The sequence below is a fragment of the Amblyomma mixtum genome, chromosome 8 (assembly GCF_055824585.1).
Source record: "Amblyomma mixtum isolate Tamu chromosome 8, ASM5582458v1, whole genome shotgun sequence".
NCBI lineage: Eukaryota > Metazoa > Arthropoda > Arachnida > Ixodida > Ixodidae > Amblyomma > Amblyomma mixtum.
Window position 1 is genome coordinate 133,230,180 of NC_143019.1, and position 27,361 is coordinate 133,257,540.

The following is a 27,361-nucleotide window of genomic DNA, read 5'->3' on the forward strand; positions in this document are numbered from 1 at the left end:
GGTTCAAGAGTTTCACGCGCCACCTGATGGCGATTTCTGTCTAGAATCCCAACAGTCCTAAGCACTGGCTCACACCCCTCAATCTTTACAGTGGGCAGGCCAATTCTAATCCCCTCTGTTCTACGGCGATTTTTCATGCTCCCGTGCCCTGTCATTGATGCAATGTTCCATCTGGACTATGTAAACCCTTTCACGTGTCAGTGGGATTTCATACACTGCGCCGACGGTGCAAGAAACAAATTCTTCATATCGCCCTAGGGTTTCTTCAATGGCAAGAGGCATGGAAAACATTTTGCGTTCTGCGCAGTCGGCATGGTGTATGAAATTCCAAAGACACGTGGAAGGATCTACGCAGCCCAGACGGGACGTTGCATCCATGACAGGGCACGGGAGCATGAAAAATCACAGAAGCACGGAGGGGGTAGAATTTCCCTCCCCACTGTACAGGCAAGTTCGAGCCATTGCTGAGCAGTATTAGGATTCTAGGCAGAAGTCGCGATCAGGTGGAACGTAAAATTCATGAGGCCTTTACGATTAAAAAAAATATGGGAAGCTCGCGTATTAGTGACGGCTGTGCAGCTCTCCGAAGAAATGAAATTTGCTATCTGGAAACACTTTTATGAAGCGTACCGCCGAGAATCACTCTTCGTTTTCATGGCTAGAGACGGAAAGGCGCCGCAAACACTGCGCTCAAATCGTCAGTCTCCTCTTTCCGCGTCCGCTAATCAACGAGCTCACAGGAGCGCCGCGGCCGATAACGAGCGTTTGCGAAGTGATAATAAAACTTGCCGCGCCGCGCGGCAACAGCGGTTCCTGGTTTGTTATCTCCGCTGTGAGCGTGCGATGCGAGCAAGTTCAGACGTCAGCCTTCCACACCTCCCGGTCAGTCATTCTAGTTCTTCACTCCTCATGAGCTGGAATCGCAGTACAGGCTGTCAGGCTCGCCGCAGCTGCAGCGAGGTAGCACAAGTATTTTTTAACACTTTCCGTTGAGCACTTACTCATAGCAACACAAGCGAACAGCACCGGAAAAGAAAGCTGCTTGTTGGCATCACTTGCGGGATGGGTGAGTGGTTTCGTTTTATTCCACTTGACATCCCATGACTGAATTCAAAGAATGGTTTCCACCAGCTACGGCGCCCAATTCGAGCTGTCCGCTCAATTATACACTGCACTTCGTTTTGCTTCGTAAAGTGATTAACCAAATTCTAATAGCTAACTTTTAACTATTTCCGATAGGCGCCTGATTGCAATCAGACATTTGTAGCCGGCCGTTAGTAACAGCCATATTAGTTTTTAGAATTTCGAAAACGCTCGACAAAATTTAGCTATTTCTACTGTTTAAGTGCACAGGGGGGATTGCTTTGCCCGCATGTTTTTTGAAACCGCATGCATTTCTGGCACAATGTGCTTAAATTAATGGCTACATCGCCGCCTCTCACTTGCCGCCAACCCACCGGGTGATGGCCAGCCTTCCAGTGCGCATCATGGCCAACTATGCAAAACACATTACGGCAAAACACCCTAGGGTCGCGAGTGGCTTTTGGTCTTATCACTGGTGTTAAGACCGATAAAACCGTTAAAGTGATCATCTTCAGAGATTTTAGCACGGCTGATGATGTCACGATTCTTGACTATTTGGAATGTCACCTCAGCTCTGTTACCAGTGATGTTGAGGGTTATTGGACACAATTCTGCAATACAGTTAAGTTTTGTATTTACAAATTTGTTCCGCTCAAGAAAGTCGTTAAAATGCAGTGAAAATCCTTGCATTAATTGAAAGATAATTCATGTTCAACGAAAACTTAAAAGACTTAGGAAACAACACAGGACAGGAACTCCGCTGTTTGATTCATTAAAGAGCAATATGGCAGACAAAGTAAGAGAAGCCAGATATAACTTTGTCAAAAACAGGCTTGAAGAGTTCATGACGTCCGACCCAATAAAGTTCTGGAGCCATTTGAGTCCTTCCAGGCACGAAATCACGAAGGTAAGAATTGATGATGTGACTATAACAGACGGTAGTGTGATTGCAACGCATTTTAACAATTACTTCCAGAGTGCCTTCTCGAAGCTGGATGATTTTAAACCTCAGAGTGTTGGTAGTAATGATTATTCTTTTGTTTGTAGTAACGAATTGATAATTAGTCTTGAAGGCGTTTTAGCAGTATTACTTAAACTTAACACAAAAAGGTCTTTCGGACCCGATGGTGTTCAGAATTCCTTTCTTAAACGCTACGCGGAACAAATATCTCAATACTTGACAGATATGCTTAATTTGTCTTTGACAACAGGTGTTATACCGTCTGATTGGCGTAAGGCTCGAGTTGTCCCTATTCATAAGAAAGGTGACTGCCAACTAGTTACCAATTATCGCCCTGTTTCTTTGACGAACAATTGCTGTTCGTCAAAAATTTTTTAGAGGACCGTAATATTTAGACAGCTTACCAACATGGTTTTAGGATAGGTATGTCAACTGTTACCCAACTTTTATCTTTAGTGCATGAATTTTCAAGAGTGTTGGGTGCTTCCGGACAAACAGACGTCTGATTTTTTGACTTCAGTAAAGCGTTTGACAAGGTGCCTCATGGAAAGTTATTGTTTAAGCTAGAATCGATTGGACTTCCCTCCGTTATAATTCAATGGGTGCGTGCCTATCTTACAGATAGGCAGCAATTTGTAGCAATCTAGGATTCTTGTTCAGACCTGCTGCATGTGACTTCAGGTGTTCCTCAAGGCAGTGTCTTGGGGCTCCTGTTATTTCTAATCTATGCGAACGCCCTAGTGGATATTGTTGAAAAGGATGTAAAGGTTAGGCTGTTTGCCGATGATTGTATAATTTACAAAGAGATAGTAAGTGATTCTGACCACTTGACACTTCAAAAAACTGTAGTAGCAATTGCAGACTGGTGTGAGCGCTGGGGCATGGATATTAACCCAAACAAAACCGTATTATTAAGAATCACAAGAAAAAAAGCGCCCAGATTTCACAGTTATATACTTCCCAACCATTCCATTTTAGAAGTAGAGAGCTATAAGTACCTCGGAGTAACCCTCACTAACAAACTTACTTGGTCCTCTCATATAGTTGACATCTGCTCATCAGCAGAAAAAAGTTATGGTTTATTAAAAGAAAACTCAGAAACTCTCCCGTCCGTATTCGAATCACATCATACAAGGCTTGTGTTAGGTCCCGACTTGAATATGCGGCAGCAGTGTGGGACCCGCATAACAAGAAAGACATTGCACAACTCGAGCGTGTTCAGAAAAGCAATTCATTTTATTTATGGCAAATGTAGAAGGACAGACTCTCCAACTGCATTAATTCGGAAGAGTAATTTACAGTTCTTGGCAATGAGAAGAAAAGTTACCCGTCTAGTACTGCTTCATAATTACATGTCTGGAAATCTGAAGGCAGATCTTCCTGATTGTGTGAAACTGGCGAGCACTAGGAGAACACGACATGTAGATGAGCAGCCATTAGCACCAATTTTCGCAGGAACTAGTTGGTTTAAGAACAGTTTTTTTTTTCGAATACTGTCGCGGACTGGAATGGTCTTCCTTCGGGTCTATGTAATCTCAGTATTTTGAGAAGGAGCTGGAGAACTTCTTGTATGGCTCCTAGTATCTTTGTTTCATGACTCTGGATTTGTGTCCTTTTTAATGACTTGCGGTGTTGTAGCTAAAGAAGTCATCGAAATGACCTAATCACTAATAAAAAGAAGAAAAATAGGGGTGAGCTGAACTGTACAATCCGTGCTAGTTGGGAGGCGTGGAAAGTCAAGTCCACCCTTGCGGGAAGGTTGTAAAGGTGCAAATCACACAGTGAACAGCGCTGAATCACGCGAAAAGTACGGCTGTAAACGCACCACATGCACGATTTCAAGCCGCTGACGCCGTGGGCAAACGGTGACAGTTCCACACAGCACACTGTCAGAGCACGTAGCAATATAATGACTGTAAAATTATTCAGGTTCTTTAATTGTTTTTTCAATCTTCGGAAAACCAACCAAACGCGCAATTTTGTGAAGTCGCAAAAGAGCCGTTTTCCACCACTGATGATATACGACTTCTTTCCAAAAAAAAAAAACGCAGCGTCTCTTGCAAAGCTAACTGTCATTCCTTTCTTTCGACACGTACGCACATTACATGTCGTCAAAATCAATTTCGTCAAAACCAAAAAATGTCCTTGGAACGTTTATTGATATTTTTATCTCAACACCCCACTTTACTATCTATAAGCATACGTAGAGACACCTGGTTTCTCGGCTGCAGTGGGAATTTAAAGTGCTTTAACGCCATTACAGCGACATCCCAGAAGTCTTAGCTATGAGCTCTGATGGTAGAGAGGGAACTCTGACTGAGGAATTCCGCACATTAAAAATTTTTCCGCAACTGTAACACATCATTTTACTCCGTTTTTATGAACATTACTACTCCAGTTGGGAACACTGCAGAGAAACAACGATGTTTTCTCGACGCTGATTACACAGCTTTAAGTTCAGCGGAAGCTTTGTACTTGATAACAATCTGCAACACAAGCAACTTCACAATGCCTCCATGTTTCAGATCCTTTCTATATTGGATCGAGCTACGACTTGCCTCGTTATCTCCACAATGCCATGCCTGGCTTGACAAGAGAAAAGCATCACGAAGTATTCAACTACCTGATCAGCAAGGACGTAATATCTGTGGCCGACTTCAACAAGATATTTCACCAGGTGATGGATGATATAACCAGCATCATTGGCTCCCAGGCTGCAACAATGCTTTTGTCCTGCAGATACACAGCAGTCTCAACAGGCAAGTCTTCAATGTTTTTTTTTTCTCACTAGGTCTTCCTTCACGAAAAAAATCAAGGCGCCTTTGTGTATCCTGGCAGATGTCAGCACTAAGTCGGAAAAAACATGCCCAACAATTCTGCACACAAGCATTTTTGAACAGGAAATAAATTATTAATGCAAATTTTTTATATAGCAAGATTTCACTATAACAGTCAATATATTCGCTGATCTTATATCAGCCGGCCAGGAAGTTTTTGCTACTAACGTTTTTGCGGTTGTCACAAGCGTTCCCGTTTGTTTTTCTATAGCAGTGTTAACTGTCTGTTTCGAGCGAAGGAAAACTTTCAATGAAAGATTTTGCTACGAATCCAAAAAATTGACATTTACCTTCATTATTTTCATAATAGTACCTTATATTGCTCCAATATTCAAAATTTTTTCCCAAGAATTTTCGACAGGCTATTTCTGGGAAGGGAAGATATTGCAGGAAACTGTGGGGAAATTACCCAGGGTTTGCATGCGCAGATTAAGTAGAAACACAATGGCAAAAAAAAGCTGTGAAAACACATCTAACAAAAAATACACAAGCACATTGTAACACAAATATGAAAGCTCTAACAATACACAAAACACGGACAGAACAACGCGGTTAAGTTAGCAGTGCATATACACACGATGGGTGTTATAAACGGTGGAAGAAGTGCAACGGGCGGCTCCAGCGTCCCCGAGAAGACGAGGCTATCCCTTTGCGCTCAGTTATCGAAATGTCACCGTTGGGAATTGGTGTTCAAACAGCGCATACCAGTGGCGGAAGCATTGAAACTGCAAAGTCGCAGGAAGAACGCTGAAATGCCGGGTTCTCGGCAGAATTACGAGAAACTAGGAACGACAACACGATCGTAGTCACATCTGCTCCCGCATGTCACGTGGACTTTCTGTTCTTTTTCTGGATTCCCGGCGCGTCCTCTCCTTGCTTCAACAGCTCACCCGTGGCATAGAGGCGGACCTATACGAAATGGTATGCGCCTGCTAAAACAACACAGTAATAGAAAGTATAAAAGAAACCACAGTTGAGCGGCAAGAGGGAACACTGTCCAGCTCAGTCCCGAAAGTTGAGCAGGAGCTCAGCGAAAGGTCAAGTGAGACTGCAAAGTTCATTGGACTCCCGGAATAGGGGCACCGATCACCAATATTAGGTCCTGTTAAAATGTGTTCACCATCAACCAGTTGACAGTATATTTCTGTGGTCCGCCGCGGTGGCTCGGTGGTTATGGTGCTCGGCTGCTGACCCGAAAGACGCTGGTTCGATCCCGGCCGCGGTGGTCGAATTTTGTTGGAGGAGAAATTCTAGAGGCCCGTGTACTGTGCGATGTCAGTGCATGTTAAAGAACCCCAGGTGGTCGAAATTTCTGGAGCCCTTCACTACGGCGTCTTTTGTCACGTAGTGGTGACGGCAGTCTGGCGGGCAGGAAAAAGCGAAGAGGGCTTCCAAACTCTAATTAGGCTGATTTGCGCCAACAAAGAGCTTAATCACTCGGCGGCGGCGTAACAACAGGCGTGCTCGGTGGTCGTCGAACAGAATGCTCGCTGCGCTCGGCCGTACTCAATTTAAAGCTGACAGCGAACTTTCAAGATACGGCGTCCAAAATGACTACAACATTCTGGAACAACGTAGAATCAACTCCGCCTGGATGCGATCAGTCGAGATAGACCTAGTCGCGTCTCGCATCGCATTTAAAGTGCTAAAGCGGCGTGCCTGCAGCCTTGAGGAAATAACAAACACTAAAAAGATTCGCGGCAATATCAGCCGGAACATGTTTTGCAATAGAGGCGTTGAGAAGGTTATCTGGAAACCGCAAAGAATTCTTGAGATTCAGATTATATTAAGATGTTGTTTGGAGGATTCAGTAACCCTTGTTTAAGCTAGACAACGGGCCGTCTTCCGAACTAGATGCTGTTGTAGGGGTTCTCCACGCGGTAACAGGTTGCCCGTGTAGCATAGACACTGAGCGGACATGTGTATGGAAAGGGTAAGAAAGATCTTGTACGAAGTATGAACTGCGGTCCCCAATCTGTGTTACGTATTCTGAACGTAATGGCGAAGCAACCAAAGATACGGAATCGTCGTAAAAGTGAGAGGACCTTGTTACTTATGTGCACTGAAACATATGAGCTGTAAAGAGATTTTAACTCAATGTTATTTCGTTCAGTAACTCGGCGGAAGAGCTGCGTTAGCTGGTAGCAGACACTGACAGTAGTGGCAGCTTTCGCTTGATTAGCTGATTCCTTGATATGGACCTCGAGAATACATTCAGGACGGTACGCAAGAGACGGCGTGGCTAGCCTCCGTAAGTGGGATGAGGAGTAATGTTGATGGCGATGGCGAGAATTAGCGATCACAGAGGTTTAGATTTATTGAGTGCGAAGAAAAGTTATCTAAAGCAGCCATATTACATTTCGGTGAGACTAGATAACACGAAAAAGATTAATAGTTATCAATGCCGCATTAATGTATTTAAGTATTCGTTTTTCCCTAACACAATCCCGGACTGGAATAAGCTTCCGAATGATGTCGTTTGTGCACCTGATTTCGAAAGTGCTGTTGAAGCGATAATCTGCTGTATTTCTTCCTGGTCTCGTGCGTTTACCAGCGCTGTGCCATCACTCATACTACTTGCAAACACATTTAGTCTTCTTTTAATATGTTGTGTTATCCTTGCTGACACGTTTCCCAATATCTTCTTTGCATGTGTTATTGTATATAGTAATATCCTCCTACAATAATGCCTCATGGGCACTGTAGGTACTTTCAATAAATAAATAAATAAATGCATCGATGCCTTGTTTTAAAGTAGCCTCTACCATCCTAGGAGAGGAAGAGGTGCACAAAAGAGTAAGGTCGTCGGCATAAAAGGCATGCTTGAGTCCTGGAATATATGCAAGCATATGGGATAGGGATTAAGGGAGATATTCCTAAGGTAAATGGACGGTGGCACAATGACAACCTGCGGGAGTGCCCACAGACACACTCGCGGAGACGGAGCCTCACTTTTTGGTAAGGCAGAAATGCGGTAAGGTAGCGGTACATCTCTGGCGCGTATCCGGTCGAGGCATCGACATTTAGTAGGAGTCATAAGCAAGGTTAACGAGTGGCTTCCATACATCAAAGGCAGTTATGGCATAGATCTCGGAAGAGAGTGGAAGGTCAAACTGGTGCTTGAGGAGGTAGATGAGGAGGCCGAGACGGAGCGGAGGCCTCCTGCGTCGTTCGTAGTTGGGACCGGTTGAAGCCTTTTTTCGAGGCCTGTAGGACCTAAGCGGTACGAGGGGATGCACGGAGAGCGAGGAAGCATTGCCAGTTAGTGCAAGAAATCGTGCGTTTGGTGGAACGGATTTTGTAAGGGAAGGTGGTTTGAATAATGCTATGGTCGCTGGTCGACGTTTCCTCACTAACGTGCCAGATGACGCCGCGGTGGCTCCCGCCACCCGTGAGGTCTGGTTTGGCAGGCTGTTGATGCCTATGCCCTTTCGACTTTTGGCATTCATGGACTATAAAGGGTAGTTTCAGCTGATGAATGTTTCCGCTGAGTCTGTGGTCAGTTCTGTAAATGCGCAGGTGTCTGCAAATTATATGTGGCACTGAAAAGTCCTCACTTATGAGGTTTCAGAGCCGGGATACTACTTGGAGCTGAAGTGGCTTGGCGGGTACAAAACAGTCTTTAACCGCAGAGAGGTTAGATAAGACTCACTAGTAAGGAAAGACTTAGTTAAACCTTTGGTGACAGTGGTGATGTCCATTTTTTCTTCTTCTTCTTCTTGCTCTTAAGACATGGCACATACCCATATGACGGGATTGGCCAAGGTGTAGTCGATCATTTTCTAAGCGTTTTTCTTCTTTTCTTCTTCTTCCTGCTGGAATATCTCGTGGCGGGAGCATCAAAAACGAGATGGGGTATAGAGGCGCAGTGCATAGTAATGATAAAATTGATAGTAATATTAATAGCAGTAATGAATTTATTTTCTCTCGGTGCAAGGAAAGGAGCAACCGCAAAAAAGCTGCTTCGAAAAACTGCCCCATATTTGACAACATTTGACAGCACAAGACCCGTTCACGGAGAAAGCAAACTTAAATGAAAAGAATTTAAATCAAAGCTCGAAAAACGCACCGAGTAGTTCAGGTAAAACCCATCGCATTCATGCAAACAACCACACGAAAGGAAACAGTGTATGCTTACAACTAAAAAAGCGTGGTGGATGAGGCGCAGCAACACAACGCAAGAATAATAACGACCTTTTTCAACGCAGGTGCATCGCGCGGAAAAAAGCGCAAATTGCATTTTTTATTGTCCCTAGAGTTGTGTGCTACGTGCTGATGGTCGAGTTTTCTCAGGGTGTAATAAACATCGCTCTGATGCGACAGGAATAACAAGGTGCCATCAGCCGAAGTGTCGGCCTAGAGGTATTCGAAGTGTACTGGAGGCATTAGAAGGCTGTAGAAGCATGTCCTCCAGCGGCGACTGTGGTTTCTGCTTCCGACACCTCGTTCCCTCCGCCGTCTTCAATGATGCTGGGCGACGCGGCAGGGTTGTTTAAAACTGTGTTCTGCTTGAAATTGGAACCCGTGGCGCGTAAATCTAGGGCCTCTTATCAACTGAGATCTGGTGCATGTTCAGTCGCTGCCGTCGTCAACACGAAACCGTAATTTCGCGATGCGCATGACATGATGATCACAGCGCCCTGTGAATAGCTTCTTTTTCTTCTCTTATTTCACCGTGGTGATGGTGCTCGGCTGCTGACCCGAAAGACGCGGGTTCGATCCCGGCCGCGGCGGCTGAATTTCTTTGGAGGAGAAATTCTAGAGGCCCGTGTTCTGTGCGATGTCAGTGCACGTTAAAGAACCCCAGGTAATCGAAATTTCCGGAGTCCACCACAACGGCGCCTCTCATAGCCTTAGTCGCTTTGGGACGTTAAACCCCATAAACCAAACCAAACCTTCTCTGAATCTCGCGTTAAACAGTTATAACAGTTAGGACTGATACTTGGGCAAGTTGGTATGCCATTTTCAAGAACAGCGCGAAATAGACAAGGACTAAAGGAAGACACACACAGACAGGTGCTGACTTGCAACCAAAGCAATAGAGCTTTAGTTGCCAGTCAGCGCCTGTCTGTGTGTGTCTTTCTTTAGTCCTCGTCTATTTCGCGCTGCTCTTCTTGAAAAGTCGTAAGAGTCCTGTCGCGTTTTATTTAAGCTATTCTCGGTATCGAAAGTATACTATTCTTAATTGATCCCGCTTTCAAATAGTACTATTCGTGAACAGCTAATAAAAGCCTTGGGATGCGGTTGAAACTTTCTGGGTGAAGCAATTTAAAATGCGACCATTCTTACAGTTGCCTTCTGCATTGGATTCAAGATTGACTTGGCTCGTTACCTCGAAGGTGCCATGAAGGGTTTGAGCAAAAAAAAGCGTGGAGAAGTATTTCTCTACCTGAATCATAAGGACATCATATCTGTGGCCGACTTCTACAACATGAAGGACCAGTGGTTGGATGAAGTCTATGACATCATTGGCGCCGAGGCTGAAAGAAGGCTGCGGGCATGCATGAAGACAGCAATGGCAACAGGCAAGTCTGCTCTTTAATTTTTGTTCTCGCTTTCCCTCTTTTCTTATTTACTTTTTAACGGCGTTGTTTTACATCTTGGCTGCATGGACTAGCTGTACACCTCCTGTCGCCTCTCAGTACTAGTACTAAAAATATTTTTGACCTCTCATAACAAAAGCAGGCCTAAACGCAGCCATTTGTTTTAGAATAGCAGCCCAAAACGCAAGCTCATATTGTTCTACAGGCTTGTACAAAAACCGTGCAAAGTGTTAAATTGAAAATTGTCCCATTAAAATGAATATTGCTCTGCTGACTTCTAAATGTATCATGCGGTCACTTGCGTTGGTGGAAGGCACATAAATTGCTTGAAATTCAGAAAGGAGTACATAAGAATGGGATGGAGCGCATATGACAGGTTCTCTCAGATCATGAAAGGCAGTTTACCAATATCCCTTAAGAGAAAAGTATACAACAGCTGTATCTTACCGGTACTCACCTATGGGGCAGAAACATGGAGGCTAACAAAGAGGGTTCAGCTTAAGGACACCGCAGCGAGCTATGGAAAGGAAAATGATAGGTGTAACGTTAAGAGGTCGGAAGCGGGCGGAATGGGTGAGAGAACAAACGGCGGTTAATGACATCCTAGTTGAAATCAAGAGGTAGAAGTGGGCTTGGGCAGGGCATGTAATGCGAAGGCAAGATAAACGCTCGTCTTTAAGGGCAACGGAGTGGATTCCAAGAGAAAGCAAGCGTAGCACAGAGCGGCAGAAAGTTATGTGGGCGGATGAGATTAAGCAATTTGCGGGAATACGGTGGCCACAACTAGCGAAGGACGGGGTTAATTGGGGAGACATGGGAGAGACCTTTGCCCTGCAGTGGGCGTAGTCAGGCTGATGATGATAATGATGACGATGATGATGACATTCCGGGGTTAAATATTGATTGTATTATTTCCAAAAACAAGTTGCAAAGCTGAATAATTTCAAGAAATATGGAACTATATTTGCTTCATGTATGAAATACATGACTCAAGGGACACCAGGAAGAAGCTATTTCATGTACAGATTGAGAGGGCCTCATGCCACCGACATGGCATTTGTGCAATACAGGCTCCGACCAAGTTTATTAAACACGTCATCAGATATCAAAGTTGGACGCACGGTTAGAAACGATAACATATTCAAGAGCATGAGTTCCAGAAAGGAATGAAGTTAAATGCACAAAATATTGCCTAGCCGGCATGCAAGTAACATCAGAGTTTTCGCATCACTGATATAAATCAGGTCGTCCTTACAAGAAGACGTAACGCAATCAACGAAGACAACATCATGAATGCGTGACAATTTAGAACTTCACATAATGAGAAGTAATATGGTTCCAAGAGAAACTCACAGAAAATTTCAACATAATTGAATAAAAGATCTGCGAAGAGCTTGATGTTGCTCTCAATAAGAAAGCAGGAACTGAGCTACTTCTAGAAGTAACTACGCAGCAAATGTAACCACTTATATTAAACTCGCTTTTAAGACCAGAAAACCACTTCAGCGTTCAAGGTGATGTATTCTGCAGGATCTGTGATGCGTACCCTATCTGTAGGTCAACACTTTCCGGACGTCTCTTTTCAGTGTTGTGTGGACAGGGGTAGCGGTTGTGAAATGAACTTATTTTTTCGTAAAACTAGTCATGTCCTGTGTCCTGCTGAAGTGCCTTGCAAAGTGGACAGTGATGCAGTTGACAGCAGTTACCAAAGATTTAGCCTTGGCAACGAATAAGGAGCACGTCTTTTATTGCCTTCTCTTAGATTCGTACAAAGCGTTTGATCTGGACGCATAGTCTCTCGCTTGGCTAAGTGAAAGCTTATAATCGGATCATAAAATAAGTGAGTGGATTGCCGACTATTTGTTATTCCGGGGAAGGCTCCTGTACAAAACAGTTTTTCTTCAGATTATGCAACAATTACGTATAATATCCCAGTAACTTTATATACCACTTTTGTTTATATTATATATTGTAAATAATTAATTTGGTGTACAGTCGTCTGTCAGGATGTTTGCTGATTATTCTGCCATTTATAGAGTAGTAAATGCCTTTAATGATTTACAAATGTTGGAAGCTCTTATACACACTATAGCCGAATGTTGTCCCCTTTCGGACATGTCCTTAGGTATAAACAGAACTGTTCACGTCAATTCTACAAGAAAACGTCCTAACCATCCTTGTAGGTGTACGATTATTTATGTTAGTTCAGGAACAAGAAAGGAATTCACATATATAGGCCTCTTTGTTGCCTCTGATTTATGATGGAAAAATGATGTCGACTCCACTGTGAGTAAGACAGGATGAGTTTTGGGATTCTCGAAGTGGCATTTCAGTCATTAAATATTGCCGCCAGGTGTCCCCGGGCGGCGCCGAAAGGACGAAGAAGTGTGGAACTCGCGGGCTCTCGGAGCTGAGACTCTGCTTCTCTGTTTGCGGCCAGTGCCTAGCCTGTGTGATTAAGGACCCATCTGTGACATTTGTGGTGGAGGTGCTGGGTACATCGCCCTGGAATATGTCGCACACCCCTCCTAACACCGAGGACCCCAGACCTCTCCCTATCGACACGCCAGTGCATCGGGTCAGTCGCGGCAATCTAGGACTGCCCCCTGAGCATGGGCTGTTGGAGACTACCTCGACACCTGGCCGGCTGCCTCCTGAGCTCAGGCCATTTGACACTACCTCGGCGCCTGCCCCTCAACCAGTCATGCAAGGCGCCGCGTACTACACCCTCCACAACCCACGGCTACCAAAATACTTTCACGAGACTCAGCTGGAGGACGTGGAAGATTGGCTCCTCCAGTTTGAACGTGTCGCCACATTTAACCAGTGGGATAACGCCGCCAAACTGAGGAACGTTTTCTTCAGCTTGGAGGACGGTGCTCGGACGTGGTACGAAAACCGTGAGGACGCTATTTTCTCATGGCATGAGTTTTGACGTCAATTGCTCGCCGCGTATGTCAGTGCTGATCGTCGGGAGCGAGCTGAACGCGCCCTGCAGTCCCGCATGCAGATGCCCAATGAAACGGTTACCATGCACGTCGAAGACATGACGCGTCTCTTCCGACGGGCTGACCCAGCCATGTCGGAAGCCAAAAAGCTGCGCCACCTAATGCGTGGTGTGAAAGAACAGCTTTTCGCCGGCCTCGTGCGCAGCCCCCCAAGCACTGTTGCCGAGTTTCTAGCAGAGGCTATCACGATGGAGCAGGTTCTCCGGCAGCGTTCCACCGCGTACGACCGGCCAGTCCTTGCTGCTTCTGTTACGGAGCCTCTCCCGGCGTTCAACACCAATACCGTCTTCCTCCGTGACATGATCCGCACTGTCGTCCGCGAGGAGCTGCAGAAGATCTGTGGTACGTCACAGACCACGGCCAGCTCCTTTATGGGCGTTATCCGCGACGAGGTGCAGCAGGCTATCAGGCCACAGTTGCTACGCGGCGAACCACAGCCAGTACAGCCAGATTACTACCGCCCGACGTACGCTGAAGCTCTGCGACGCCCTGCCCCGAATCCAGCGGCATTTACACAGCCTATCGAGACGGACTACTGCCGCCCGACGTATGCTGACGCTTTACGACGCCCTGCCCCAAATGCAACGGCGTTTGTTCAAGCCAATCACGACTTCCCGCTACCCTCGGTGCAGCCAGTGCAGCACATCCCGAGTGACCGACGATCCCTGCGCAGAGCGGACGTCTGGCGTGGCCCAGACCGACGACGTTTGTGTTTCCATTGTGGGAAGCCCGGTCACCTGTTCCGGCGGTGCCCATATCGTGAACTTGGCCTGCAGGGTTTTTCCCCCGATGCGCCAAGACCCCGATTTGGTCAACGGCCCCCTGCGATTGAAGCGTACGTGACGCAGCAACCTATGTGGTCCATGGCGCGCCGTCAGTCCCGATCACCGTCCCCTCGCCGGTCATCATTTTCACCGAATCCGCAGAACTTTTCGCGAGCGACAGCGGACCGCTCGCCCAGTCCTCGCCGGGAAAACTGAAGACAGCGACCTCCGGGGGCGTGGTCGCTGGATATCGATGCTGTAAGGACTCCCTGACGACGCCGACATCCGATGATAGAGCTTTGTCGACGTCGTCGACAGCAGGTGATCTAAAGGAGCGATTCTCACTCGACATACCCGTGCTTCTCGACGGTCACAGCATTAGCGCGTTGGTGGACACATGAGCAGAGTTTTCAATTATTAGTGGCAAATTGGCAGCGCTTCTCAAGAAAGTCACGACTCCCTGCTCTGGCCTGCAGATCCGGACGGCGGGGGGCCATATCATTACTCCGCTTGGACAGTGCACGGCTAGGGTCCAGATCATCGATTCGACGTTCGTAGTGAGCTGCCTGGTGCTCCGCGACTGTTCTCGGGACCTGATTTTGGGCGTAGATTTTCTCCGTGAGAATGGGGCCGTTATCGACCTGCGGAACAGAACCGTTACGTTTTCTACAGCGAAAGCCGACGACACCTCTGATGTTCGTCAACGCAGCTCCGCCCTTCGTATTTCCACTGAGAGTGTTTTGATCCCGCCGCGCGCCAGTTTTTTTGCAAGAGTTGAATGCGATGATAGGCTACGTGATGGACCTGCAGTCGCCGAGGGTAACCTTTCCTTGCTACTGACACACGGCATTTGCTCGGCCCGAAGCCTTGTCCACCTCCATAACGGTCGGTCGGAGCTCCTGATTACTAATTTTACCAACGAACCTCGACGCCTTTTCCGAGCTACTGCCATCGCGTGGGCCGACCAATTGGCAGATGTTACTGAGTGTTTTGCGTCCGAGGGCATGGTACAACCGGACACGTCCCTGGATCGCATCGATATTAGCTCCTGGCTATCAGCGACTCAACAGCGCGACCTACGCGCCCTACTGCTTCAATACCAAACCTGCTTCGCATCCTCCTCGAAAGTGCGGCAAACGGCGGTCACAAAGCATCGAATCATCACTTCCGATGATGCTCGCCCCATACGACAGCAGCCATACCGCATTTCCCCGAAGGAACGCGACGCCATCCAAACGCAGGTGAAGGAGATGCTTACAGAAGGCATAATTCAGCCTTGTAAGAGGCCGTGGTCGTCGCCTGTTGTTCTGGTAAAGAAGAAGGATGGGACTTTGCGCTTTTGCGTTGATTACCGTAAGCTGAACGCCATAACGAAAAAGGACGTCTGCCCGCTGCCTCGCATCGACGACTCACTGGACAGACTTCGCCGCGCCAAGTATTTTTCATCGATCGACCTCAAGAGCGGATATTGGCAGATTGAGGTTGATGAACGTGACCGCGAAAAAACTGCCTTCATCACACCCGACGGCCTATATGAATTTAAGGTGTTGCCCTTCGGCCTTTGTTCAGCGCCTGCGACGTTTCAGCGCATGATGGACACTGTCCTGGCTGGCCTCAAATGGCAAACCTGTTTAGTTTATCTAGATGACGTGGTGGTGTTCTCAGAAACCTTCGACCAACACCTTGAACGCCTGCGGACCGTGCTGGATGCCCTGCAATTGGCCGACTTAACACTTAAACCCGAGAAGTGCCACTTTGGCTACAAAGAGCTCAAGTTTCTTGGCCATATTGTGAGCGCCGACGGTGTAAAACCCGACCCCGAGAAAACAGCCGCCGTAGCCGAGTTTCCCCGTCCTACTACAAAGAAAGCGCTCAAGCGCTTCTTGGGTTTGTGCGCCTACTACCGCCGTTTTATCGCAGACTTCTCCAGCATCACTGAACCCTTGAACCGCTTAACGCGTGAAGATACACCGTTCGTCTGGACTGCCGCGCAAGAGGCTGCTTTCACAGAGCTGCGACGACGGCTGCACACTACCCCTGTGCTTGCTCACTTTGATGAGGAGGCTGCTACCGAGATACACACCGACGCTAGCATTATTGGGCTTGGTGCCGTCCTCGTTCAGCATCAAGAAGGCGTGGAACGTGTGATCGCGTATGCGAGTCGCACACTCTCGCGCACCGAAATCAACTATTCCACCTCAGAAAAGGAGTGCCTCGCCGTCATCTGGGCCACGATGAAATTTCGGCCTTATATCTACGGTCGCCCTTTCAAAGTCGTCACAGACCACCATTCCTTGTGCTGGCTGATCAATTTCCGGGACCCATCAGGCCGCCTGGCACGCTGGAGCCTTCGCCTTCAGGAATTTGATTATACAATTGTCTATAAGTCCGGACGTAAACACGAAGATGCCGACACGCTCTCTCGCGCACCCGTCGAGCAAGCTGATGACAGCACAGAGGACGACAATCGTTTCCTAGGTGTAATGAAATGATGAAATGAACGGCGGCGCAACAAGAAGAACACAACAAGAGAGGGGTGGTCAGCAGGTGTGGTCAGCAGTTCGGACTTGGTGGCAAGGCAGCGTGCTGCCGCTGACCTGCGGTCTGTCATGGATCACCTAGAGGGCCATGCTTCCAACGTACGTCGACCCTTTTCCCGCCACCTGTCCTCTTTTTGTATTCGCAATGGCGTACTCTACAAGAAAAACTCACGTAACGGTGACCGGACCTACCTCCTAGTCGTGCCATCAGACCTCCGCGACGACATCCTTTCAGCGTGTCATGATGAGCCCACATCTGGCCACTTGGGATTTGCCCGCACGCTCGCCCGAATGCGTCAGGCCTATTATTGGCCTAAACTTGCAGCGACCATCCATCGCTACGTCAGAGGTTGCCGTGAGCGCCAGCGTCGTAAGTCGCCACCGCTAAAGCCTGCAGGTTTGCTCCATCCAATTGAACCACCTCGCACACCTTTTGACCAAGTCGGCATTGATCTTCTGGGCCCATTTCCTGTATCAGCATCTGGCAATAAGTGGATTATAGTTGCGACTGATTATTTGACGCGCTATGCGGAAACCAAGGCGGTGCCGCGCAGTACATCCTCGGAAATCGCGCATTTCTTCATACACCACATCGTTTTACGACACGGCGCCCCGTCTTTCGTAATCACCGACAGGGGCACTGCGTTTACTGCACAGCTCATGCACGAGGTGTTCCAGCTGAGTCACACGACCCACCGCAAGACTACTGCATACCACCCGCAGTCAAACGGGCTCACGGAGCGCCTCAACAAAACCTTAGCGGACATGCTCGCCATGTACGTCGATGTACAGCACAAGACCTGGGACGAGATCCTCCCATACGTGACGTTTGCCTATAACACGGCGCTTCAGGAAACGACTCGCTTTACGCCGTTTCTCCTCGTCTACGGGCGTGACGTACAGACAATGCTCGACGCCATGCTTCCGTGCGCCCCTGACGACCAGGAGCTCACGTCGGACGCCGAGGAGTTTACCCGGCACGCAGAGGAAGCCCGGCAACTGGCCCGTATGCACATCCGACGGCAGCAGGTCACGGATGCACAACGCTACAACCAACGACATCGACACGTAGAGTACCACCCCGACGACAAAGTGTGGATATGGACCCCAGTACGTCGCCCAGGCCTGTCGGAGAAGCTCCTGAGCCGCTACTTTGGACCGTACAAAGTGTTGCGCCGTATCACGGATGTGACGTATGAAGTCCTCCCCGATGGCACTCTACCGAGTTCGCGCCGTCGACCTCAGCCTGAGGTCGTGCACGTACTGCGCATGAAGCCTTACTGTACGCAGTAAGGGGCGAAGCCTCTTCCGCGTGTTCTTTTTATTTGTACCTGCAGCCGTTGAGCGGCATGTGACCGTTCACTTGCTTACTTCCTCCCGTTCACTCAATGTGCGCCCACGTTCTCGCTTTCTTTTTTGGGGGAGGGGGAATAATGCCGCCAGGTGTCCCCGGGCGGCGCCGAAAGGACGAAGAAGTGTGGAACTCGCGGGCTCTCGGAGTTGAGACTCTGCTTCTCTGTTTGCGGCCTGTGCCTAGCCTGTGTGATTAAGGACCCATCTGTGACAATATATAACTTAACAACACAGCTGTATTTCTCTCATCTGGGATCAGTTCTTGAATATGGAAGTGTTTGTTGCGGCCCACATACGTCTGAAAATTCAGAATATGTCAGTCAGGTCTTCTTGGGATAATATGGCGGGAAACCTGGATCGACAGAAAACAAGCATAAACCCAAATGACAAGAGCTGAGGCACCCCACAAGAAATGGCAGGTCCAAACTTTCCCGCAAACACTTATTATTCTACAGTAGCCATAAATCGCGAAAAGGGTATCCAGGCACCAAACTCTATACCGAAGCAACTGGACCACTACTTGAAGGTCACGGAAATTTCTCAGTGATGTCTTTCGTTATTCATTGTTCGCTAGAACTGTCCGAGACTGAAACTCTTTGCCATCGAGCACTGTAAATATGGTACTAAATGGTCATTTTTTGATTGCCTTCCATTAATTTTTCACACCCATCAATTACAGCCCCCCCCCTCGCCCCTGTAATGCCCTGAGGGGCAAATGCACGTACCAATAAACAATAAACATGCAACACATGCATGAAAATAGCTCAGGGTTCCAGCAAACTTTTTTCTTTTTTTGCAGTGCGTGAATATTTTCAGCGTTCGCTTGAGGAATAGATCCTCACCAAAGCGCTTTAGCCTTTAGCTGACCAATGCGGTTTAGCCTTCATGTTCAGTGGACAGTAGTCCCCTGTGAAGTTGCAGGAAATGAGGCGGCCGATAAGCGCGTAGGCGCCTCACATGTACTCGATCTGGTTAGGTGTGATGCGCCCGAACGCGAAGCCCGGCGCTAAATTTGTGAGTAATCTCGTGGCTGAGCAGTGGCAGAAGTGATCCACTGTTCAACGCCAGCTCACGTGATCGGAACTCGGCAGCAGAGGCCCCATCCATATGGAAAGCGCAGACAGGCTACACTACGAACCCCCAGAGGTCGCAATACATGAAGCTCCTCAATAAGGCCGCTCCTGTGCGCAAGCGTCGATTTCAAACATTAAAACCTACATACGAGGGGGTACCCAAAAGAAACCGGACTAAATTTTTTGGTCGGCAAAGCTTCTGTGGTACCGCGTTTTGCCACTAGGAGCGCATAGAAAGAACATTCCAGAGTCAGTAAGCCGAGTGCCGTCGTTGAAGGAGGTCAGACTAGTTTAGGCAGAGTTTTAGAGTGACGACTGTTTTGTGTGAATGTCGTTTTTGCAGTGGCTGATTTTCGTGAACAGCGTGCGCCGGTGAAATTCTGATTTTTGCTCGGAAAAAGTTGAAAGGAAACTCTTGAAATATTAAGAAAGACGTACAAGGACGATGCTATGGGGACAACTCAAGTGTTCCTGAATCGAATCCTGAATCAAAGCAACAATCATGACAATGAGAAACTTCAAATTCACCTCGCCTCAAGAAAGCTCGTCAGGTGAAACCAAACCTCAAAACAATGCTGATTTGTTTTGTTTTTTTGACATAAGAGGAGTCGTCCATTGAGAATTTGTTCCGCAGGGTCAGACAGCCAGGCTTTCTGCTTGCATGTTTTGAAAAGATTGGGCAACAGTGTGCGGTGGAAGCGGCCAGATTTGTGGCGGTCGGGTGACTGGTTTTTCCATCATGGCAATGCCCCTGCTCACACAGCCCTGTCTCTACGATAATTTTGGGCCAAAAATGGCATGACCCCTATTCCTCAACCCTCATACTCTCCCGACCTTGCCCCGTGCTACTTTCTTTGTTTCCTAGAATGAAAAAATAGGTGAATGGAAAGCGTTTCGCTGATGTTACTGAGGTGAAGAAAAAAACGACGGAGGCACTGTCAAGCATCACAAAAGATGAATTTAAACAATATTTTCAAAAATGGAATGAAAGATTCGACAAGCGCATCATTGCAAGTGGGGACTACTTTGAAGGATATTGGAGGTCTGTGCTTAAAATGTGAACAAATAAGTTCAAACAAAAATAAATCCGGTTTCTTTTGGGTACCCCCTCGTAGAGTACCGCAACAGAGGCGTACCTGCGTAGTAGGGGGCGGCAGAAAGTTAGGTGGGTGGATGAGATAATGTTTCCAGTGTAAGGTGGCCGCAGCTGGCTGCTGCTGCTGATGATGATGATGCGAGTGCCACAACCACGGTAAAGCACAACTCAAGAACCGCAAAGACGACTAAAGGTGCCTCACGGCATATAACGGTACAGCAGAGCCGACATTTGGGCTAGTTGGTATGATTTCATGGTGGAACAAGAGTGCAAACTTAGAGAACACAGAACAAGGGGGAGACACTACAAGCGCTTGCTCCCAACTAAAGTTTATCAGAAAAACGAAACAGAATACATACAGCAACCACCTAAGACTGCCTACGTCATAACGACGGGAAAACAGATTACGTGCATGGCGTGAAATATATATCTGAACAAGAGCGGCGCGCGTGTGCACCCGGTTGTTCAAGTATCTGAATTCCATATCTGACAGGGCCACTGAAGGTTCGCTGACGCACCGTTTGCCGTTTTTTTCTAATAAAGAAGGTTTCCATCAGCTCCCGGGTCACCTTGTCTTGGTGGCGAAAAAGCATATTAGTTCTTGGGAAAAGGGGGGCGCATTTGCAAACCCGCCAGTGCGCGGGTAGGTTGTCTCGCGAGCGCGTGTAGTGTTTCCCCTCTTGTTCTGTGTTCTCTAAGTTTGCGCTGTTGTTCCACCATGGTAAAACGGTGCATTATTTGCTAAAGACTTTTGTACCCTACGATTACAGGTTTAAACTGCTCTGGTCATTTTCATCACAAGACCCAAATATGCACAAAATATAGTTTCAGAATCCCATATGTCGATACTATTCGGCCCTCAAGCTTTACTGCAAGGGTCCGCCAACAACAAATACGAATCAAGTTACGTAGCTTACGTTTCTCTCAGTAAATTATTTGCACATTCATTCGTCGCAGCGAGCACTTCTGTGCGTTTCCATACATTTCTTCAAACAAGAAGAAATTAGTACCTTGTCGTGTCCGGTCGCTGTGTTGAATGCAGCGAAAGACGCACACGGTACTTTAAGACTTCGTTTATTTAAAGCCGATGAGGGTGCGACCAGCGTCGACCGAGGCAGGAGCCGAACTGGCCGCCCGAAGAAAGGAGGGAGCTGAGAAGCGTCCACGGGAGGGAGTGGCTTCCCAGAACAGGAGGAGGGTGCGGGGGCGCACCGTGGGGGGGCATCTGGTGACAGCGTGCGACGAGGGGCAAGTGTCGTTAGGAGGAGGATTGAGTGGTCGTTAGGAGGAGGATGCGAACTGTCGTTAGGAGGAGGACGCGGGGGTCGTTAGGAGGGGGCGCACACACACAAAAGCAATAAGGGGACACAACACTTCCTTCCCCCTTAGAAAGTTGCCTGGTATCGTGCAGGGGGTCGGCGCTCACGCGTGGAGGCGCGCTGGCTTTGTGCGCTCGGGGGAGAAACACTTGTAGGCTGGCTGTTGTTCGCTGTGTCTCCTAGGTCTGTCCTGGGCGAAGTCTCTTCTTCCGGGAAGAGGTGCCAGGCTATGTGGGAAAATGGTGCACGTGTTCTCTCCGCTGGCGGACAGCTCTCAGACGGCGTCGTAAATCTACGCAGCTGGTTGAGATGTCGGCGTGCTACTGTGCCATGTATGTTGACGAGCCAAGAGCGCAGGCCTATGCGTCTGACAATTGTAGCTTCCTCCCAGCGTGGCTTTTTCAGAAACTGTCGGGCGAGGACGCGCTGCCCCTCATTAAGCGTGCCGCAGCGCGGAATTGCTTTTTCTTCCCGGAACGTCTCTGCCTTTGGCTCGGGGAGGATGGCTGTGAGCTGGGTTCGCATTTCACGCTCGAACATCATTTTCGAGGGGGTCTGGCCTGTTGTGCTCTGAACCGTCGTGTGCTGCTTGAAGAGAAAGCGCGCAAGGCGGCGCTGCAGTGAGCCTGTCTGATCTCTTTCAAGGGCGCGTTTTAGCTCGGCCACGTAGCGCTCAGCTTGTCCGTTTGTCGCTGGGTGGTAGGGGGCCGATGTAACTGATGAGATCCCGTTGTCGCGATAAAACTTGAGGATCTCCGCAGACACAAACGGTGTTCCGTTGTCCGACACTACCTTGCGCGGCAGGCCGAACGTTGCAAATAGTGATCGGAGGTTGTCAATGACTGCTGCCGAAGTCGTCTGTCCCATTTGCCTTATCTCAAGCCACTTTGTGTAGGCATCTACGACCACAAGGAAAGTGCAGCCCTCAATTGGTCCTGCAAAATCAATGTGCAGTGTGTGCCATGGTGTGTCTGGCTTTTCCCATTCTGGGACAGGAGCTTTCGGCGGGGCGCTCCGGCTGCTCTGGCAAGGCTTGCATTCTCGCACCACTGTTTCGATGTCGTTGTCAATTCCAGGCCACCACATGTAGCTTCTGGCACACTTTTTCATTGCAACGATGCCCCGATGTCCGGCGTGGATGAGAGACATAGCTTGTGCGCGTAGTTCTCTCGGCATCACAACTCGGGACCCAAATATGATGCAGCCGCGATGGGTGCTCAACTCTGTAGCTCGCCTGCGGTAAGCGTCGAAGTTGTCCCCTTTGAGTTTATGCACGTTGCCTTGTTGAACAGCTGTGTAAACTAGCCGGAGAGCTGCGCACTTCTGCGTAGATGCTGCAACTGTGCCTGCTGTAAGCGGAGGTTCTGGCAGTGCTTCGAACATCAGAACGTCTCCTGGTGGAAATGGTTCGTCAACAGTTGCGTCTAGTGGCAGACGGCTTAGCGCATCGGCGTTTTGATGTTTGCCGCATATCATCACGCCTAGTGGAGAAAACCAATTTCTCCCTAGAAGGCTTGATCCTGCGCCCTTCACAACAAGCAGAGGTAGCGTATGGGTCTGGCCGTTGTAGTTAACCTGCACGTTGGCAGAGCCCAATAGTGGCGGATTCTGTCCTGACCACGTTCGCAGGTGCGTGTCGTCTTGTTGCAGGGCGGGTGCGTCAGATGGCCATGAAGTTCGGAACGTGTCCTCACTGATCAGAGTACAGGCTGCGCCGGAGTCCACCTCGAACTTAATCAGCTGGTGATGTACGCTTACTTCTGTAAAAATCTTCGGTCGCGTGCCGAGATTCATGGTGTTCAGGTCGTACAACACAGATGGTGTTGCTGATGTTGTTCCATGGAGATCAGATAGCGGCGTATTCTCTGAGGCGTTGACGCTGTGATTAGGCTGGGAAGGTGACTTTATCTTGGCAAGTCTCCGTTTCGTAATGCATGCTCTTTCGATATGCCCTCGCTTGTGGCAAAAATTACACGTGGCTGACTGGAATCGACATCCCTGGGGGTTGTGTTGGTCGTCACACCGCCAGCAGCGTTGTGCCTTTTTGACCGATTTTACAACAACAGAAGGCTTGCGCACCTGGTTGCTTGTCTGGTGTACCGGCTCGGTGTTCCGGCGAATCCCTCTCTGCTGGTGACCGGCGCTCTCCGCTCGAACGGCGATGTCGTAAGCTTTGCTGAATGTGAGGTCCTTCTCAGCGAACAGGCGCTGCTGCAGTGACTCGTCACTCAGTCCGCACACAAATCTGTCGCGTAACATCACGTCCAAGGGAAGCATGGTGGTGTTAGCAGAAGAAGCTGCGTCTCCCTCCTGCCCGGTAGCTGTTGTCGACAGCGTTCCAAAATTGCAGTCGGCAGCGAGCTTCTTGAGCGCGGCTACGTAGGCGCTCACAGTTTCTCCTTCCAGTTGATCTCGTCGTTGGAAGCGAGCCCGGCTGTAGACCTCGGATGGCCTTGGGTCGTAGTGCTTTTGCAGCGCTTTTACGATGTCGTCGTAAGACACTGCCACTGGTGTGCTTGGCTGAATAAGGGCGCAGACAGTATCGTAGGTCTGCTCCCCGCACAGCGTCAGCAGGTTGGCCCTCTTCAAGGCTGGGTCTGTGATGTTGTTAGCTTCAAAGTAGAACTGAAGGCGTCCAACCCACGATGACCACGATGAGCCGTTGAACTCTGGTATCTGATTGGGAAACCCTCGCGTAGCCATGGCTTGTCAATAGCGTTGCGTAGCGCGGGTCGAATCCACTTTCTCGTCGCCACTGTCGTGTCCGGTCGCTGTGTTGAATGCAGCGAAAGACGCACACGGTACTTTAAGACTTCGTTTATTTAAAGCCGATGAGGGTGCGACCAGCGTCGACCGAGGCCGGAGCCGAACTGGCCGCCCGAAGAAAGGAGGGAGCTGAGAAGCGTCCACGGGAGGGAGTGGCTTCCCAGAACAGGAGGAGGGTGCGGGGGCGCACCGTGGGGGGGCATCTGGTGACAGCGTGCGACGAGGGGCAAGTGTCGTTAGGAGGAGGATTGAGTGGTCGTTAGGAGGAGGATTGAGTGGTCGTTAGGAGGAGGATGCGAACTGTCGTTAGGAGGAGGACGCGGGGGTCGTTAGGAGGGGGCGCACACACACAAAAGCAATAAGGGGACACAACATACCTAACGCGCATTTTCTTTTCTGTTCACTCACGCAGTCGTGTTCACGGCATATGGTGATACAAGAAGTGCAGCCAGTATACACACGGGGAGCAGCGAAGCCGACAAGTGAGTAGATGCCAAGAATTAACCATCCCATCTTAATGCAGAAGGTTATGCTAGTGGCGAAGGTAGGAAAGGTATCGCTATCTGGACAGTTGAACGAATAGAAGAGAGGAGAATAAGAAAAGACACACAAGCAAATTTTCAGGAAAAACGAAAACGGAGGTCCCCCTAGCACATAACCAGCGTAATAGTGCGAAGACAAGGGAGAGTGCACACACATTTCAACGGAAAGAGGCGGCGCACTCAGTAGCTGCCGTCATTCCGTCCTGGCGAGTGCCGCAGTGAGTTTTATAGACGATGGAATTTCAGTTCATCTCTGCCTTCTGAAGTGAACGCGGTATATGTAACGTGTTCGACAGGGCCCCGCCCCGTGCGTGCGTGCGTGTGTGTGTGTGTGCGCGCATGCGTGTGTGTGTGCGTGCGCGCGCGCGTGTGTGTGTGTGTGCGTGGGTGCGTGTGGGCATGCGCACGTGTGTGGGGGGCGTTCGTGCGTGTGCGTGCGTGCATGTGTGTGTGTGTGTGTATGTGCATGTGTGTGCTTGCGTGTGTGCGTTCGTGTGTGAGTGCGTGCATGCGTGCGTGTGCGTGTGTGTTCATTCTTGTGTGTGTGCGTGGGTGCGTGTGTGCGTGCATGCGTGCGTGCGTGCGTGCGTGCGTGCGCGCGTGTGTGCGGGGGTGTTCGTGCGTGTGCGTGCATGTGTGTGTGTGTGCATGCGTGTGCTTGCGTGTGTGCGTGCGTTCGTGAGTGTGTGTGTGTGTGCGTGCGTTCGTGAGTGTGTGTGTGTGTGTGTGTGTGCGTGCGTGCGTGCGTGTGTGTGTGCGTGTGGGTGTGTGCGTGTGTGTGCGTGTGTGCGTGCGTGTGTGTGCGTGTGTGCGTGTGTGTGTGTGTGTGTGCGTGCGTGCGTGCGTATGTGTGTGTGCGTGCGTGTGTGCGTGCGTGTGTGCGTGTGCGCGCGTGTGTGCGTGCGTGCATGCGTGCATGTGTGTGCGCGCGTGTGTGCGTGCGTGCATGCGTGCGTGTGTGTGCGTGTGCGTGCGTGTGTGTGTGTGTGTGTGTGTGTGTGTGTGTGTGTGTGTGTGTGTGTGTGTGTGTGTGTGTGTGTGTGTGTGTGTGTGTGTGTGTGTGTTGCGAACTATCCGCACCGTTAAAGGAAACATGTTCATTTGACTCGACGTTTCCACTGGGGGACCGATCTTCTTTCACTCATGAAAAAGATCAGTCCTTTGATCGAAACGTCGAGACAAATCGTACAATTCGCTATATACTCTTTCAAGCAGTGAAGCACCTCAAGATTTATATATATATATATATATATATATATATATGACAGAAGCCAACAAGCCACAGAAACCAAGGGGCATAGGGGATTTTTTTTTAATTAATTTATTTATTTTGTGCTGTTGATCAATTTAGAATATTACTGAATATATTATCGCTTAAAGCTAATTGATTAGAAAAGCAGAAGAAAAAACAACCACATGCCGCCGGTGGGATCCGAACCCACGACCTCCGAATTACGCGTCCGGTGCTCTACCTCTGAGCTACGGCGACGGCTGTCAAACCTTCTGCTTTCGGGGGTATTTATGTTTACAAGTAACCTAGCCTTGAGAGTGTTCACCAGCGCCACCCACGTTCATAAGCGGCGGACGTAGAACGTCCTGAGTTACCGCAGGTGTGACGTAGAACGTCATCGAATGGAGAGGGTGGAAGCTGCGTGAGAACCCTCTTATGCTTCCTATGGCGTCAAGGCTGCCAGAACCGAGGCCCTCGCTAAGCAATTAAGCAAACAAGGGAAGGAGAATGAGGGGCTCGTTATAAATATGACAGAAGCCAACAAGCCACAGAAACCAAGGGACATAGGGGATTTTTTTTTAATTAATTTATTTATTTTGTGCTGTTGATCAATTTAGAATATTACTGAATATATTATCGCTTAAAGCTAATTGATTAGAAAAGCAGAAGAAAAAACAACCACATGCCGCCGGTGGGATCCGAACCCACGACCTCCGAATTACGCGTCCGGTGCTCTACCTCTGAGCTACGGCGACGGCTGTCAGACCTTCTGCTTTCGGGGGTATTTATGTTTACAAGTAACCTAACCTTGAGAGTGTTCACCAGCGCCACCCACGTTCATAAGCGGCGGACGTAGAACGTCCTGAGTTACCGCAGGTGTGACGTAGAACGTCATCGAACGGAGAGGGTGGAAGCTGCGTGAGAACCCTCTTATGCTTCCTATGGCGTCAAGGCTGCCAGAACCGAGGCCCTCGCGAAGCAATTAAGCAAACAAGGGAAGGAGAATGAGGGGCTCGTTATAAATATGACAGAAGCCAACAAGCCACAGAAACCAAGGGGCATAGGGGATTTTTTTTTAATTAATTTATTTATTTTGTGCTGTTGATCAATTTAGAATATTACTGAATATATTATCGCTTAAAGCTAATTGATTAGAAAAGCAGAAGAAAAAACAACCACATGCCGCCGGTGGGATCCGAACCCACGACCTCCGAATTACGCGTCCGGTGCTCTACCTCTGAGCTA

General features: G+C 48.8%; 1 protein-coding gene across 4 annotated transcripts in view; it reads left to right on the plus strand.

Moving 5' to 3' along the window:
- Positions 1-824: 824 nt before the first annotated feature.
- The window catches only part of LOC149334515 (uncharacterized), a 90,450-nt gene continuing 63,913 nt past the window's right edge, over positions 825-27,361 (plus strand). For 2 of the 4 annotated variants that reach the window (XM_089555147.1, XM_089555148.1), the window contains exons 1-4: positions 825-1,066; positions 4,570-4,803; positions 10,173-10,406; positions 24,756-24,825. In XM_089555147.1, coding sequence (XP_089411273.1) covers positions 1,063-1,066; positions 4,570-4,803; positions 10,173-10,406; positions 24,756-24,825 — 542 coding nt within the window. In that variant the 5' untranslated portion in view covers positions 825-1,062. Of the gene's footprint in view, positions 1,067-1,914; positions 1,991-4,569; positions 4,804-10,172; positions 10,407-24,755; positions 24,826-27,361 lie in introns of all 4 variants that reach the window. The other 2 variants (XM_089555150.1, XM_089555151.1) reach the window with 2 other exon arrangements.